Here is a 13,999-nt window from a genome sequence, read left to right as displayed (position 1 = left end):
AAGGACACTTTAAAAAAATTAAAAAAGAATACAAATCATAAAATCGAGCATAGTACTATATTGGAGAGAGAAAAAAAATTATGGATCATTAAAATTGAATCATGGATCATTTTTATGATCCATGATTCAATTTTAATGATCTATAATTCTAATTTTTTCGTCTCCAATATAGTACTATGTTCGATTTTATGATTTGTATTTTTTTTCAATTTTTTAAGGTGTCATCATGTAACAGCCCGGAATTTCAGGTATTGCTTTAAAGCTATTTTTGGGGGCATTTTAGGAAGGGACTCGGCGAGTTGGAGCCAGACTCGCCGAGTAGGACCGCAGACTTGGTCGCGGGTTCGCGACTGGACTCGACGAGTCCAGATATGGACTCGGCGAGTCGACGCTGTTCAGCAGAAACCCTAGCCGTTTGGTTTTGGATCGTATATAACGTCCCATATGCCGTCATTGTCCGTCTTTTGGCCGATTGAGAAGAACCCTAAGCGTTTGTGGACATCTAGAGCAGGAGTGAAGGCTATTGGGACCTTGAAGAATTTGTTAGGCAAGAAGAAGAAGAGTTTTGGCCAAAGGAATATCAAGGGGATCGAGTTCTGAGGTTTGGGGACACAGAGAGGGTGTTATTCAGGTAATATTTCGGATCATTTCTGCTATATTGAGGTGTGCACGAATTTAGGGTTTATGAAACCCATTTGGTGATTAGATGGATTATTATATTGTTACCCAAACGTTTGTAACCCAGTAATAGGATGTTTAGAGGTCCAGAAGGTCCCATGATTGTGTATTTCGGGACCATACGTATTTCAGGAAGCAGTTTGATCGACTGCATGGCATGGACTCGCCGAGTCCAATGAACAGACTCGGCGAGTAGCTTGAAGATTGTCTGGGACTCGCCGAGTTGTTCTTCAGACTCGGCGAGTGGAGTCGGGGTGGCCCCGCGATTCTTCCACGAGGATCTCGTCGAGTCAAGAGGGATACTCGACGAGTAGAAAGGGAACAACAGGGAAAGTTGGGGAGGACGTCTAGACTCGTCGAGTCGCCTTTGCACTCGACGAGTCCGGTCAAGTTGACCGTTGACCAGAGTTGACCTGCATGTGATTTCTTAGGGTCAGTTGTCTTGGATGATAAGAGTATTAATAAGGGTATATGGTATTATAGGGAGTCTGCGGGTCGGCGGATCGAGTGCGAGTGGTTTCAAGAGTTGATAGTTTTCATTACCACGAGGTGAGTCTTCTCACTATACTACACCCGGAAGGGTTTGACTGTGTGACCGGAAGGTCGGATATGATATGTGTTATTTATGCTATAAATAGAAAGGTGGATGCTATGCATGTTATGTATGTTTATGGGCCGGATGGCGATATGTTATGTGATAGAAAGGTCAGGTATGATGTATGATATATGTGCTATGTGTGCTAGATTAAATGTATTATGTTATGTAAATGTTATGGGCCGGAAGGCAATATGTTACGGGCCGGAAGGCAATATGTTACGGGCCGGAAGGCAATATGTTACGGGCCGGAAGGCGATTACGTTACGGGCCGGAAGGCAATGTATTGTGGACCGGAAGGTTAGGGCCTGGAAAGGCGTATATGTGTAAGTCGTATACTGGGGAACTCACTAAGCATTTATGCTTACAAGTTGTTATGTATGTGTTTCAGGTACTAGCGAGGACCGTGGGAAGGCGCCGGCATGATGCATACACACTGCTGCTATTTGAGATCTTGGGGATTTTATATATGTATTTGATATGAAACACGGAATAAATGTTATTGGTTGAGTAAAATCACTTTATTTTAAATGAAAATTTTGTTTGAAAATTTGCGTTGTTACAATTGGTATCAGAGCCTTTGTTTGAGGGATTCGGGTGTACCTTCGGGTGTAACTGAACTCAAACCGAGGATTTGAGGAAAAAAAAATCTTTTAAAAATAATAAAGACGTAAATTTTTATAAGTGGTAAAGGCGTAAACAAGAACGGAGCAGTGTGTACGATCAGCCAGCGCCCGAACGGTAAAGATCCCCAGAATACCTTACAATGTTATGTTATGCACTAAATTATGAATTGTTATGCATGCTAGAAGACTAGGTATTCATGATAGGACTAGAATGGCCTGTTTTGTGATGCCTTAGTCTAGGGAGTTGCTTATATGAGATATCCGATAGCGTGCAGGTAGATAGTGCATACTAGAGGTAGAGTACTCACTATTCGGGGTTTGGGGAGGAAGATTTGGGACGAATACTGATACGGTGTGGTCGGTAGTATTGGGCCCATACTACCGAAGACACCGGGTCGGTGGAAGACCCAAGTAAGAATCCCTGGATATCGGAGACTGAGTAGGGTTGCGTTATCAAGTACAATAGTACTTGATGGAGTCTCTGATAATTTTATGTTGTATTTCAGAGACATCATGGTTATCACACGTCATGGGGCGAGTTCGAGCACCGTGAGTGACGAGGATATTCGTCAGATGATCCAGGAGGAGGTAGCTGCAGCGATCCGGGCCGAGATCCCGGAGATGTTTGGGTCTATTAAGACCACATTGATGGAGACGTTCGAGGAGCGGTACGCCGCACTGACTGATGTTGCAGCCGCTGCCGCTACCGCAGCTGTGGCCGCTGCCAGGCCGCAGGGGGGCGATTCGTTGTTGTTCCGGGAATTCAGCAACACGAAACCCCCTGAGTTCGATGGGACGCAGGACCCGATTGCTGCGATGAGGTGGATCGCCGACATTGAGGGATGCTTCTACACTTGCTCATGCCCGGAGCATCTGAGGGTACGGTTCGCCTTGAACCAGCTCCGTCTGGGAGCGAAGGATTGGTGGATGTTCGTAACGGCGAACTTCACTCTGGCGGAGGTTACAGCGGTGACATGGGAGAGGTTTACTGAGATGTTCAGGGACGAGTATGTTCCCCCAGTGGAGAGGGAACGGTTGATTCAGGAGTTCTTGACCCTTAAGCAGGGTACTGATTCCGTGGCGGTGGTCACACGGAAGTTTCACGAGAGGGCGATGTTCTGCCCAGAGCTGGTGTCTTCGGAGCAGTCACGGATGAGCCGGTATTTAGGCGTTTTGAGGAGGGATATCCGGGAGTTTGTGTCAAACTCCACCTATCGTACTTTCACTGAGCTTCAGGCGAACGCCAGGAAGCGCGAGATCGAGTTGGAGACTCAGGCCAGGGAGGAGACCGAGTCTCGGCAGGTGGATCGGCAGCCGGCTCAGTCTCAGCCGGCAGCCAAGCGGATCAAGTCCGCTGATTCGAGGATGGGAGGTCCGAAGGGCCGCACTTGCGGAAAGTGCGGCAAGAGTCATGAGGGGGCGTGTCGAGCTGGTGGTTGTTACAAGTGTGGTAAGGAAGGACACATTGCCAGGGATTGCCCTAAGGGGTTTATGGTTTGCTTTCACTGCAACCAGACAGGCCATCGGAAGGCCGAGTGCCCGCAGCTTCGTCAAGGATCTACACCGACTACCAGGACTACTGAGACCCGACCGGCGAAGGTCGAGGCCCCGAGGGCTCGCGGGAGAGCCTTTCAGCTGACTGCGGAGGAGGTCCGCGCTGCGCCTGATGTTGTGGCAGGTATGCTGTAATTCACATATTTACTTTAAAGTCGAAATGTTATGCTTATGTTAATGTATGTGTAGGTACTTTTCTTGTGAACTCTATGCCTGCTCTAGTGTTATTTGATTCGGGTGCGAGTAGATCCTTTGTATCTTTAGCTTTTAGTCAGCATATCAGCATTAGTCGTGAGCCGTTAAGTCGGCCTCTGAGCGTTTCTATAGCAGCCGAGAGGGTGGTTTTTGCCACGGAGGTTCTTCGGGGATGCGTACTAGAGATTTTCGGGGTTGCGTTTCCGATTGACCTAATTCCTATTGCGATGGGGGATGTCTGTGTCATCGTGGGCATGGACTGGTTGAGCCGATTCAGCGCTGTCATCGACTGTGAGCGCCAGCTGGTGACTATACGAGACCCTAGTGGGGGAGTAATTTCTTAGGGTCAGTTGTCTTGGATGATAAGAGTATTAATAAGGGTATATGGTATTATAGGGAGTCTGCGGGTCGGCGGATCGAGTGCGAGTGGTTTCAAGAGTTGATAGTTTTCATTACCACGAGGTGAGTCTTCTCACTATACTACACCCGGAAGGGTTTGACTGTGTGACCGGAAGGTCGGATATGATATGTGTTATTTATGCTATAAATAGAAAGGTGGATGCTATGCATGTTATGTATGTTTATGGGCCGGATGGCGATATGTTATGTGATAGAAAGGTCAGGTATGATGTATGATATATGTGCTATGTGTGCTAGATTAAATGTATTATGTTATGTAAATGTTATGGGCCGGGAGGGAATATGTTACGGGCCGGAAGGCAATATGTTACGGGCCGGAAGGCAATATGTTACGGGCCGGAAGGCGATTACGTTACGGGCCGGAAGGCAATGTATTGTGGACCGGAAGGTTAGGGCCTGGAAAGGCGTATATGTGTAAGTCGTATACTGGGGAACTCACTAAGCATTTATGCTTACAAGTTGTTATGTATGTGTTTCAGGTACTAGCGAGGACCGTGGGAAGGCGCCGACATGATGCATACACACTGCTGCTATTTGAGATCTTGGGGATTTTATATATGTATTTGATATGAAACACAGAATAAATGTTATTGGTTGAGTAAAATCACTTTATTTTAAATGAAAATTTTGTTTGAAAATTTGCGTTGTTACACATCATTAGGGATGGAATTGGTACGGTACCAATTCGTTTTTCTTTAAACCGTGTACCGTACCAATTATAATTGGTATAAAAAGTTTGTTACCGGTACCGTACCAAGTATACTTGGTACCAATATATTTGGCTAACAACAAGTTTGGTTGGTACAAATTGGTAATGGTATATACCGACTTCTTTTAATAGTCCATTGTAAGATTTTAAAATAAACAAATACATCGGGTAATTTAGACGTTTATTAAAGAAATTTGTTACGCGGTTCTTAATTTACAAAAGAATTCTATTGAAAGTAACGCTAAAGTAATGCTTTAATTTTGTGATTTAACGTGGTAAAAACTATTAACTAATGTGACAAAATAACTTATATAACATTCTTAAAAATATAAACACTAAACACAATTAACAATTGAAATTTACGATTTTGTTTATATATATATATATATATATATATATATATATATATATATATATATATGAATTGGTTGGTACGGTATTATCATGATATTCAAACATTTGTATCATTACCGTACTGAGATTGTTCAATTGATACGGTATTACCAACCAAACATGTTGGCTACCAAATATATTGGCTACCAACTTTCTTGGTTTGGCTGGTAGCATGTTTGTTGGTTTTCCGTGGTACAATTTTGACAGCCCTAGTCCTCATTAGTCCTCACCGAAAAGTGTCATCACTGGAACGGGACCCTATATATATATATATATATATATATATATATATATATATATATATATATATATATATATATATATATATATATATATATATATATATATATATATATATATATATATATATATATGTGTGTGTGTGTGTGTGTGTGTGTGTGTGTGTGTGTGTGTGTTAAAATAGCTTAATAAATATAAATAATATGTTAAAATTATAATTATGATCATAAAATATCAACGACGTGAATGACTCGGAGATAGCCATATCACATTCAAACTATATTATGATTACTAGGTGTGAGACTCATGTATTACATGGGTTAATTTTTTTTTAAAAGCTAAATATAAATGTCAAAATATTTGTGAACTTTAAATTAAAAAATAATAATAATAAGAAAAATAATGAATTATTATAATTAAAAAGTTTTATCTTTTAAATTTAAACAAATAATTAAAAGAAATTAAAGAGCTTTAATTTTGAGAATTTTAAAATTAAAAGATAAGTTTATTAATGAAATTGATATTTATTTGTTACTATATTTATTGTACTTATTACATTAAAATATTATATGAAATTTAATAGAATAGAAAAATTCATAAAATGAAATGTGGAAAAAAAATTAATTCAAAATAAATACAAAATAACATTTAAGAAATTGAATTAAAATGTGACAAGTGGCAAAAAAATAGAGGATGATGGTTACAAAAAGGAAATCTAACATAGAAAAATTACAAAGATAATAACAATAAGGAAAATAATTGTATTGATAATATGTCATTAACCGTGTGTTCATTCCCTCCCTTGTTGAAAAATAATATAAAAATCGGTATAAGTTAAACTTTTAGTTTGTCTCTTCCAAGGGGATTCATAGTCCAAAATAAAAGCATCGAGATGAGTCAAATAATGCAATGAATCCCACCTTAAATTGACAATGACCATAAAAACAAAAGATATCATTTATGTTGACGTGTAAGAAAAGTGACAACCACACCTTTGTACATTGAAGGTAGCCTTGAATCCGATATCGACTATTTTTCAATTTTTCAAATGTGGTGGTCGCTTTTGTCTCCTTCAAACTTATATCACCCATACGTACTCTTCATATTCATGCATGAATCATGATTCCTCTTCCCATAATAATTATTAAAATATTATTATTAGTATTATAACCATATGACCAAACATGTCTTTCTTTTTTTATTCAACACACCTTCCAAACCGACGATTGAATCTACATTTTAAGTAACCTTTACAGCGACCCTTCAACAAGTTGCACACGTTTTTCATGGTGTATTGTATATAAATATATATTATACTAAATAAGCCTGCAATTTAAACAAATCCAAAAGAAGAAGAAAAAAAAAAAAAAAAAAAGCCCTCACTATTCTTGGTTAGATTTGTTAGTTCAACAGTTTGACTTTGACTAAAGTCAATGGACTTTGTTGGCATGGACCATCACCCTCCTGAGTTCATCAGAGATTCCCTGTAAAACCACCGGTTTTTGAATAACTCCATTAATTCCCATCTGCAAGCATCTTTCCCACACATCTGCATCACCACTGGCTGTTAAAGCCACAATCAATGGCCAATTCCGGCTGCGAGACTTCCGGATTCTTGCTGCCACCTCAAACCCATCAACATCGGACATATGAAGATCCAAAAGTATGATTTGGTACGATGATACGGGTTGGTTTAGTGCCATGATGCAGTCGGAACCACTGGCGACAGTTGACACAATGCAGCCGAGTTTTTCGAGTTGTTTACGGGTGACGGCTCGGTTCATGTCATCTTCGTCTGCTAGCAGGACTTGAAGGTTCCGGAATATAGAGTTGGATAGCGGGTTGTGGTCTGATGATTCCCCGGCTTCGGAGATTCCGATTACGATCGATGGTCGGAGTTGGAATCGGAGAATGAGTGACATTGCTTGATCGAATCCGACCGGATTTGGAACTACCCAAATCTTTCCTTGCATCATCTGCTTAAAACAATTAAGAAAAAACACAAATCATGTAACATTGTTCTTCAACTTTGTGGAAAAGACGCAAATGTCCTCCTCATCCTTATCCTCCAAAATAGCTAGTCTAATACAATCCCGTGAAAAAGATAGAACTAGACTAATGTTCTAGGGCTATTTTCAATGATAAGGGTATTCACATCTTTTGTACCTTTTTGGATAGCGCAAAAAATTGCAATTTTATCCGATTATATCAGTTTCAGTCATAGTCCAACGCTCCTAAGACTAGATGAAGTTTGGCATAGAAATATGTTAATGGGTTAAAAATTGCATTTTTGTATCCCATCATGTTCAAAATTTTTGCGTCTACAAAAAATGGAAAGTTTCTGTCTTAAGTTTTAGTCTCAGTCCAATACACGCAAAATGCAGTACAACATGTATGTTCTGTCATGTCTAGTCATGTTGTGACAAACAAAATAGGAACACAAAAGAAAAGAAAAGAACAAACCTCGACAAGCTTTCGACACATTCCAAAGCTCAAACTTTGCTCAACTCCACCGCTACGAATTCTCTCATCAGCAAATGACCGTTCCAATTTCGTATCATGATCATTGATCCCGATTTCAAACTTCACACTGACATAACCATCACCCGAATTCGATCTCCAACTCGCCCACCGTTGATCATTCCTCCCATAACTTCCACTCTCTTTCAATATTCTCAACACCATTCCCCCTCCACCATTCCCCCGATTCAAAAGATTCCCAACCATATGCAAAATCACCTGAAAAACCCGCCTCTCATCTCCCATAACATTATCCGGTAAAGATTTATCAACATCCATTATAAATTCATACCCTTTATAAACACACAAACACTTTGCAAGATGTGCAGCTTCTTTTATCAAAGAATGAAGCCGAAAGGACCTCATTTCTAATGGGAATCTTTCTTTCGATGAATCATCCATGACATCATCGATCAACATTGAAAGTACATTGCTAGTTTTCACCATTGAATCGATAAGAACCTTTTGTTGGTTCATTAGATTATCATCTTGTATAAGGGAAAGCAAACCTACGATTGAATGCATAGGTTTTCTCAAACTTTTGCTCATTACAGTTTGGAACAAGTTCCTTGCTTGACTAGCTCTCATGGCGTCATGTTTAGCTTGTTGTAAAGCTCTATTTTGTTCTGCTAATTTGTCTCTCATGAGCTGAGATTCTTCAAGCACCGCCGCATGGGAAAGAGCCACCGCCACCTGGTCAGCCACGACTTTGACTATCTCGAGCTCCGGACCAGTCCAAGATCGAATTTGACCTCCGGGAAGAACCAAAACAAGAATCGCGTAACATGCTTGAATCATTTCAGGGGTCCCACCTTTGAAATCGGAAACCCTAAGCATCGGCATACGAATTGCTGCCACCGCTCCAGGTGGTTCTGACCCTCCACTACTTAGGGTTCCGAGCTCTGATTCATGGTCCAAAAGCTTCACCACTTCGCTCTGTTTAATTTCTTGAACTTCGGGATTTTGAATCGGAATAATCGTCGACGATTGCCCCCCTTTCAGCTGATGGGTTAGATTCATCACCGTTTTCGTATTATCCGGCATCCAAATCGCGCAATTCTGTAAATCCAAAATTTCCGATAATTTATCGAGAGTGGTGTAGAGAATCGTGTGTCGATCGAGTGATTTTCGGATTTCTTGTGTCAGCATACGAACATGCCACCCGGCTTCTTTTTGTTTCTTGATCATACCCATTTCTACACCCAGATCCCATGTTTTTTTCCTCAACATAAACTCTCGAACTTTCACTTTCAGAAGCAAAGGGATGAGAGTGACTAAAGTTATGGCGGTTGCGAAGGAAACCAAAGCTGTAAGGAACTTGAAAATGGTGAGAGCAAGCATGAGCTGAAACGGGTGTGGTTCGTAGGTCCACCCGTTTAACAAATGGGTCATTCCACAGAGAACGATGAAGGCGATGAATTGAAAGAGAACCCATTTGAAGGGGACGTTTGAACAGCTTACGAAGTATAGAAGCTCGATTGGAATTGAGAAATAAGCAACTGCGATTAAGAAATCGCTTACTCTTTGTGTTTCCATGATGTTTCTGTACCCAAAGAACCCTTCCACTTCGCAATTACACCCTCCGAATCCGTTTTCAGACCCGTCGTCATCGACGGCAAGAACGCCGACCAGAAGCAATGAAATCAACCCGAGAGATGCTAATGTTTTCGACATTGCATCCGTCGAATTGATTCTTCAATCCATGTATTGATAAGGGTTTGAAATTTTGAATCTTTTTTGTTTGTTAATTGAACGAATTTGACATCACGAGCTGCAGGTTTATAGGATCAACATAATCCTGTAGAAAAAGAAAAATCATAAATTGGTTATTAAAAAAATAGAAAGAAAGGGAATTGATAAAATAATATGACAGTAAACCCCACTTGAATGACATTCATGCATGTTCCCAACTTGCTATTCAACAGATTGCAGAAACTTAAATCAATCAGAACCCTTTTCAGAAGAATCAGAAGATCAAATAAAATTTAATCAGCAGGACACAAATCTAACCGTTCATCTACGTACTGTATCAGCTCAATGAAATTTGACTGTTCGTCGAGTATCAACACACGATAAAGAAGAAAGAGAGAAATCGGCATGAATAGTTGATAACCAAATTAAGTAAAAGGGTTAAAGAAATGACTCAATTTCAGAAAAACCCACATGAAATCAATCGAAAAATCAACAATGTATGACGGAGAAAACGAGCTTTACCTTTACCTTGCAAGAACACATCAAGGAACACCGCCATTAAAACCCGGATTTCTCTTTTCTTCAGATCAGATCTTTAGAGAATCAACAAACATACAGAAATCAAAATCAATCTCCCGAATAGAACACTTGTTATAATTCCTGAAGAAATATATATTCAACACGAAGTCTTCATCTATCGCTCTCACTTCCACATCAATCAATTTCAGTGCAACATAAATACACAAGTTCTTTAAAAACAGCCAACCGAGAAAAACTTGTGCGTGATCCAATCTTTTGAGGCAAATAAAGAAAACCACTTTGAATCTTTACACAAACACACAAGTTGTGCAAAATCGGTATACGTATTATTTATAGGTAAGTTTCTCGGTTTGTTCACCTTCTTCAAGCTCCCCCCTATTTATTTCCTTTTGTGTACTGAAATTTCAAAACTGATGTGCCTTTGGGGGAAACGTGCTTTTCGAGAGAGAGAAAGAGAAAGAGCTGTTTTGGTTTAAGATTTGTCCGCGCCGTTGTTTGCCAAAGGAGAGAGAGAGAGAGAGAGAGAGAGAGAGAGAGAGAGAGAGAGAGAGAGAGAGAGAGAGAGAGAGAGAGAGAGAGAGAGAGAGAGAGAGAGAGAGAGAGAGAGAGAGAGAGAGAGAGAGAGAGAGAGAGAGAGAGAGAGAGAGAGAGAGAGACGGCCGAGCTGGAAAACCAAGGTTTGATAAAAGCTTTTAAAGAAAATTTTAAAGATTTTACCTACCATTTTATAAAATTGAATTTTATTAAAAATACAAAAAAATATACAAATTAAAAAAAAAAAACATTAATCATCATTAATTTTATATAATAAAATGACAGTTTTGTCTTTATTTCATTAAATGCTTAGTTGGTTAAATAATAATGAAGGTATTTTGATAAAAATATTATTTATTTTTAGAGATAGACTGTTATTTTGAAACAAACCAAAAAAAAAAATATGAAGTATCATTTTGGAACGGAATGAATATATAGTTAGATTTTAGTAATTAATTAATTATAGAAATTCAAAATAGTTATGTTAGTCATTTTAATTATGAAATTTTGATTCATGTATCAAATTGATATATAAAATTGTGATTATTTTTAATAATATTATAAAATAATGTTTTATTAAAATCATAACTTTTGATGGGTTTTATTATGATTTGTATGTGAATAAACTAAATATGTTTTTTTTATTATATTTAGTTTTAATATTATAATTAATTAATTTAGAAATCATTTTTTTACTATTTTAGTGTCGATCATGTATTAACAATTGTTGTAAGGTAATACAATACAATTTATAATTTTATTTAATTTTTAACAATTATTATTGTTAATTAATTTAGAACCACTTGTTTAAAAAATCAGTTATTACAAACATTAATTTTTGAAATTTTTAGTTAATTTGATATATGACTGTTTAAGTATTATATTTAAACCAATAACCATTTTTTCTATTTAAAAAATGACTATTTTTTAAGTTTATTAGATATTTTTATTTAGCTTTTTATTTAGGGAAATCTATAGAAAAGTCCCAAATTTTTGAAAAAAGTTTCAATAAAATCCTAAAAGTTTTTATTTTTGAACATAAAAGTTCCGATTATTTAACATTTTGCTTAAATTAACGAAAAATTTTGTTTTTATATTTGACCGGCAAATGACATATTATATGATTTTCTCAAAATAATATAACTTTTCTTTTCAAAAAAAAAAATTATGACTTTATTAAAAATTTTCCCAAAAATTTACGACTTTTTTTGTAGATTTCCCTTTTATTTAACATATTTAAATTGATAAAATAAATATATTATATTCATTATTTAAACAACTTAATAATAGTTATATAATTTTTTATATTTAATAATATATTTATGTTAATAAATTAAATATTATGTTATATGTTAAAAAGCATGAGGATTTATATCACCATGATGATAAAAGAAAAGAAAAAAAATGATTTTAATAATATATACTATGCGAATGGTGTGTTTGCAGATTTGAAATTATCATCTCAAAATTTTGACAAATATACATCGTTGGAAATGATTATACACCATTGATATTAACTATAATAATAATTTTCAAAATTATAAAAATAGTTCTTTTTATTGTCAAAATTATTTGGTTTGGGTATAAAAAAATTTGATGATGCATGAGTAGTCCAATTTTAAATATCTTGTGTGGTTTTGATCCTTATTTTTGACAATTTTTTTTAGGTTTTGGTCCACGCTCAACCTAAATTTACTAATATGCCCCTTTAATAATTCATTTTTAATTTTTTTATTTCTTTTATTATTCTTTTAAGGCATCTTAACTTTCAAAAAAATCAAAAAGAAAATTTCACCCCTACCCTTCTCTATTTCCATATCTCTCCTAAAAAGAAAATCCAACCCATCGTTTGTGCATCCTGTCTCGCCACCACAGGAAACGCTCTCAGAGCCTTAGTCATCATTGTTACTTCATCTCATACTTAAGTTCGTCTACTCCATCTGGGCACAAGAAGATCCAGTCGCATTGGTCGTGGCTAGGGATTTTCTCCAAGAACACAAGGCACACACGATTTCAGATTCTATTTATGGGATGATTTTAGCTACGATTTGATTCAACGTCACTATCTATTTCGTTAATTCTGTTAATCCTAAACCCAAGGTGGTAGAACTTGTTAATCAGTACTTGTTCGGTTGACTACCGAGTAGCGAGTACTCAATAGTACTTGGGAGTACTCGAATTCGGTAATTCATATAGAAATATTTTTAGAGAACTTATATATGTTAAAATCATAAATTAAAATCTTAAGTTGATTGAAATATATAACAAAATTAGATACATGTGAATACACAAAAACTGAAAAATATATAATGGTCTCGCTTCATGAATAATTACTGAAATTTTAAGATATATATGTACTAATAATCACATGTGTGTGTTAAATAATAAACCGTTAAGTATATATATATATATATATATATATATATATATATATATATATATATATATATATTAATCACCGAGTTGATCGGGTTTTACAACACTGCTCAGTTCAGTAAGAGGCCGATCGGGGAGTTTTAGAACACTGCCTAAACCCATAAATGATATAAATACATTCATATGAAACCGATTTTTAGAATCAATTTTTCTTGAAGCCCCATAAGATTATTTCAAAGGGTTATCTCAATGGTGATGTTGTTTCGGGCTAAAACATGTGGTTTTGTCCTTTACCTATAGATGAAATCCCTTTCATTTTCTCTGGCTACAACAACTCTGTAAAACCCTAGTTCCAACGACGGATTAAAGATAGTAGTTCTCCATATCTACAAAAGAAGGATGGCGAGGGTAGGAGAAGTGGTGAGGTGTTCTCTCGTTAATGACAAGATAGAGGGGACGGGGAGGTACGTTTACATAGGTGGCCAACAACGGTGGGGAAGGTGGCGATGTCTTGTGATGTCAATGACTTTGTTCGATGATGGAGGCTGACAACGGGTTTCTTGAGAGAGAGTGTCTTTTTTTAATGTTAATTAGTAAAAACAATAACATAAATAAAAATAATAAAAATTAAATAAAAAGGATATAATCATCTTTTTAAGTCTATAGGGACCAAAATCACTAAAAGATCCGAAATCCCCATCACTGATGCATCACTAACCCTTTTAAACCAAAATCACATAATTTTAAAACCCACGTGGACCATTTTTGTAATTTGTCATAATAATTTGACCAAACTGCAAGAATTGTCTATGTGGTTAGTTGAAAGTTGTCACTTTGGTCCAAAAAGGTTTGGACTACCACCGGAGGTCCAAACCTTTCATTTTGTTGTCAATTTGGTCCAACTTGTTTTGAACTTTTTATAAGGAT

The 13,999-nt window shown here is 37.0% G+C and overlaps 1 protein-coding gene across 3 annotated transcripts; it reads right to left on the bottom strand.

Moving 5' to 3' along the window:
- Nucleotides 1-6,585: 6,585 nt before the first annotated feature.
- Nucleotides 6,586-10,680, bottom strand: LOC111897216 (ethylene receptor 2). 3 transcript variants are annotated; one of them, XM_023893171.3, is made up of 4 exons: nucleotides 10,145-10,680; nucleotides 9,814-9,978; nucleotides 7,874-9,728; nucleotides 6,586-7,386 (listed from the first exon to the last, which is right to left on the bottom strand). In XM_023893171.3, the coding sequence occupies exons 3-4, from the start codon at nucleotides 9,602-9,604 to the stop codon at nucleotides 6,841-6,843; spliced, it is 2,277 nt and encodes a 758-aa protein (XP_023748939.1). In that variant the 5' UTR covers nucleotides 9,605-9,728; nucleotides 9,814-9,978; nucleotides 10,145-10,680; the 3' UTR covers nucleotides 6,586-6,840. The 3 variants fall into 3 exon arrangements, with proteins under 3 accessions (XP_023748939.1, XP_023748940.1, XP_023748944.1); XM_023893172.3 differs by lacking the exon at nucleotides 9,814-9,978; XM_023893176.3 differs by lacking the exon at nucleotides 9,814-9,978 and having other exon boundaries at nucleotides 10,151-10,680.
- Nucleotides 10,681-13,999: the final 3,319 nt, after the last annotated feature.

The sequence above is a fragment of the Lactuca sativa genome, chromosome 5, assembly GCF_002870075.4.
Source record: "Lactuca sativa cultivar Salinas chromosome 5, Lsat_Salinas_v11, whole genome shotgun sequence".
NCBI lineage: Eukaryota > Viridiplantae > Streptophyta > Magnoliopsida > Asterales > Asteraceae > Lactuca > Lactuca sativa.
This window is presented reverse-complemented; position numbering and strand designations above follow the sequence as displayed.

Bases quoted from the DNA above. Each gene is read 5' to 3' on its own strand.
- LOC111897216 (XM_023893171.3), bottom strand. From the start codon at position 9,604: ATGTCGAAAACATTAGCATCTCTCGGGTTGATTTCATTGCTTCTGGTC. The intron at 7,387-7,873 runs GTTTGTTCTTTT...TGTTTTAAGCAG, and splicing joins TGTGTCGAAAGCTTGTCGAG to ATGATGCAAGGAAAGATTTG.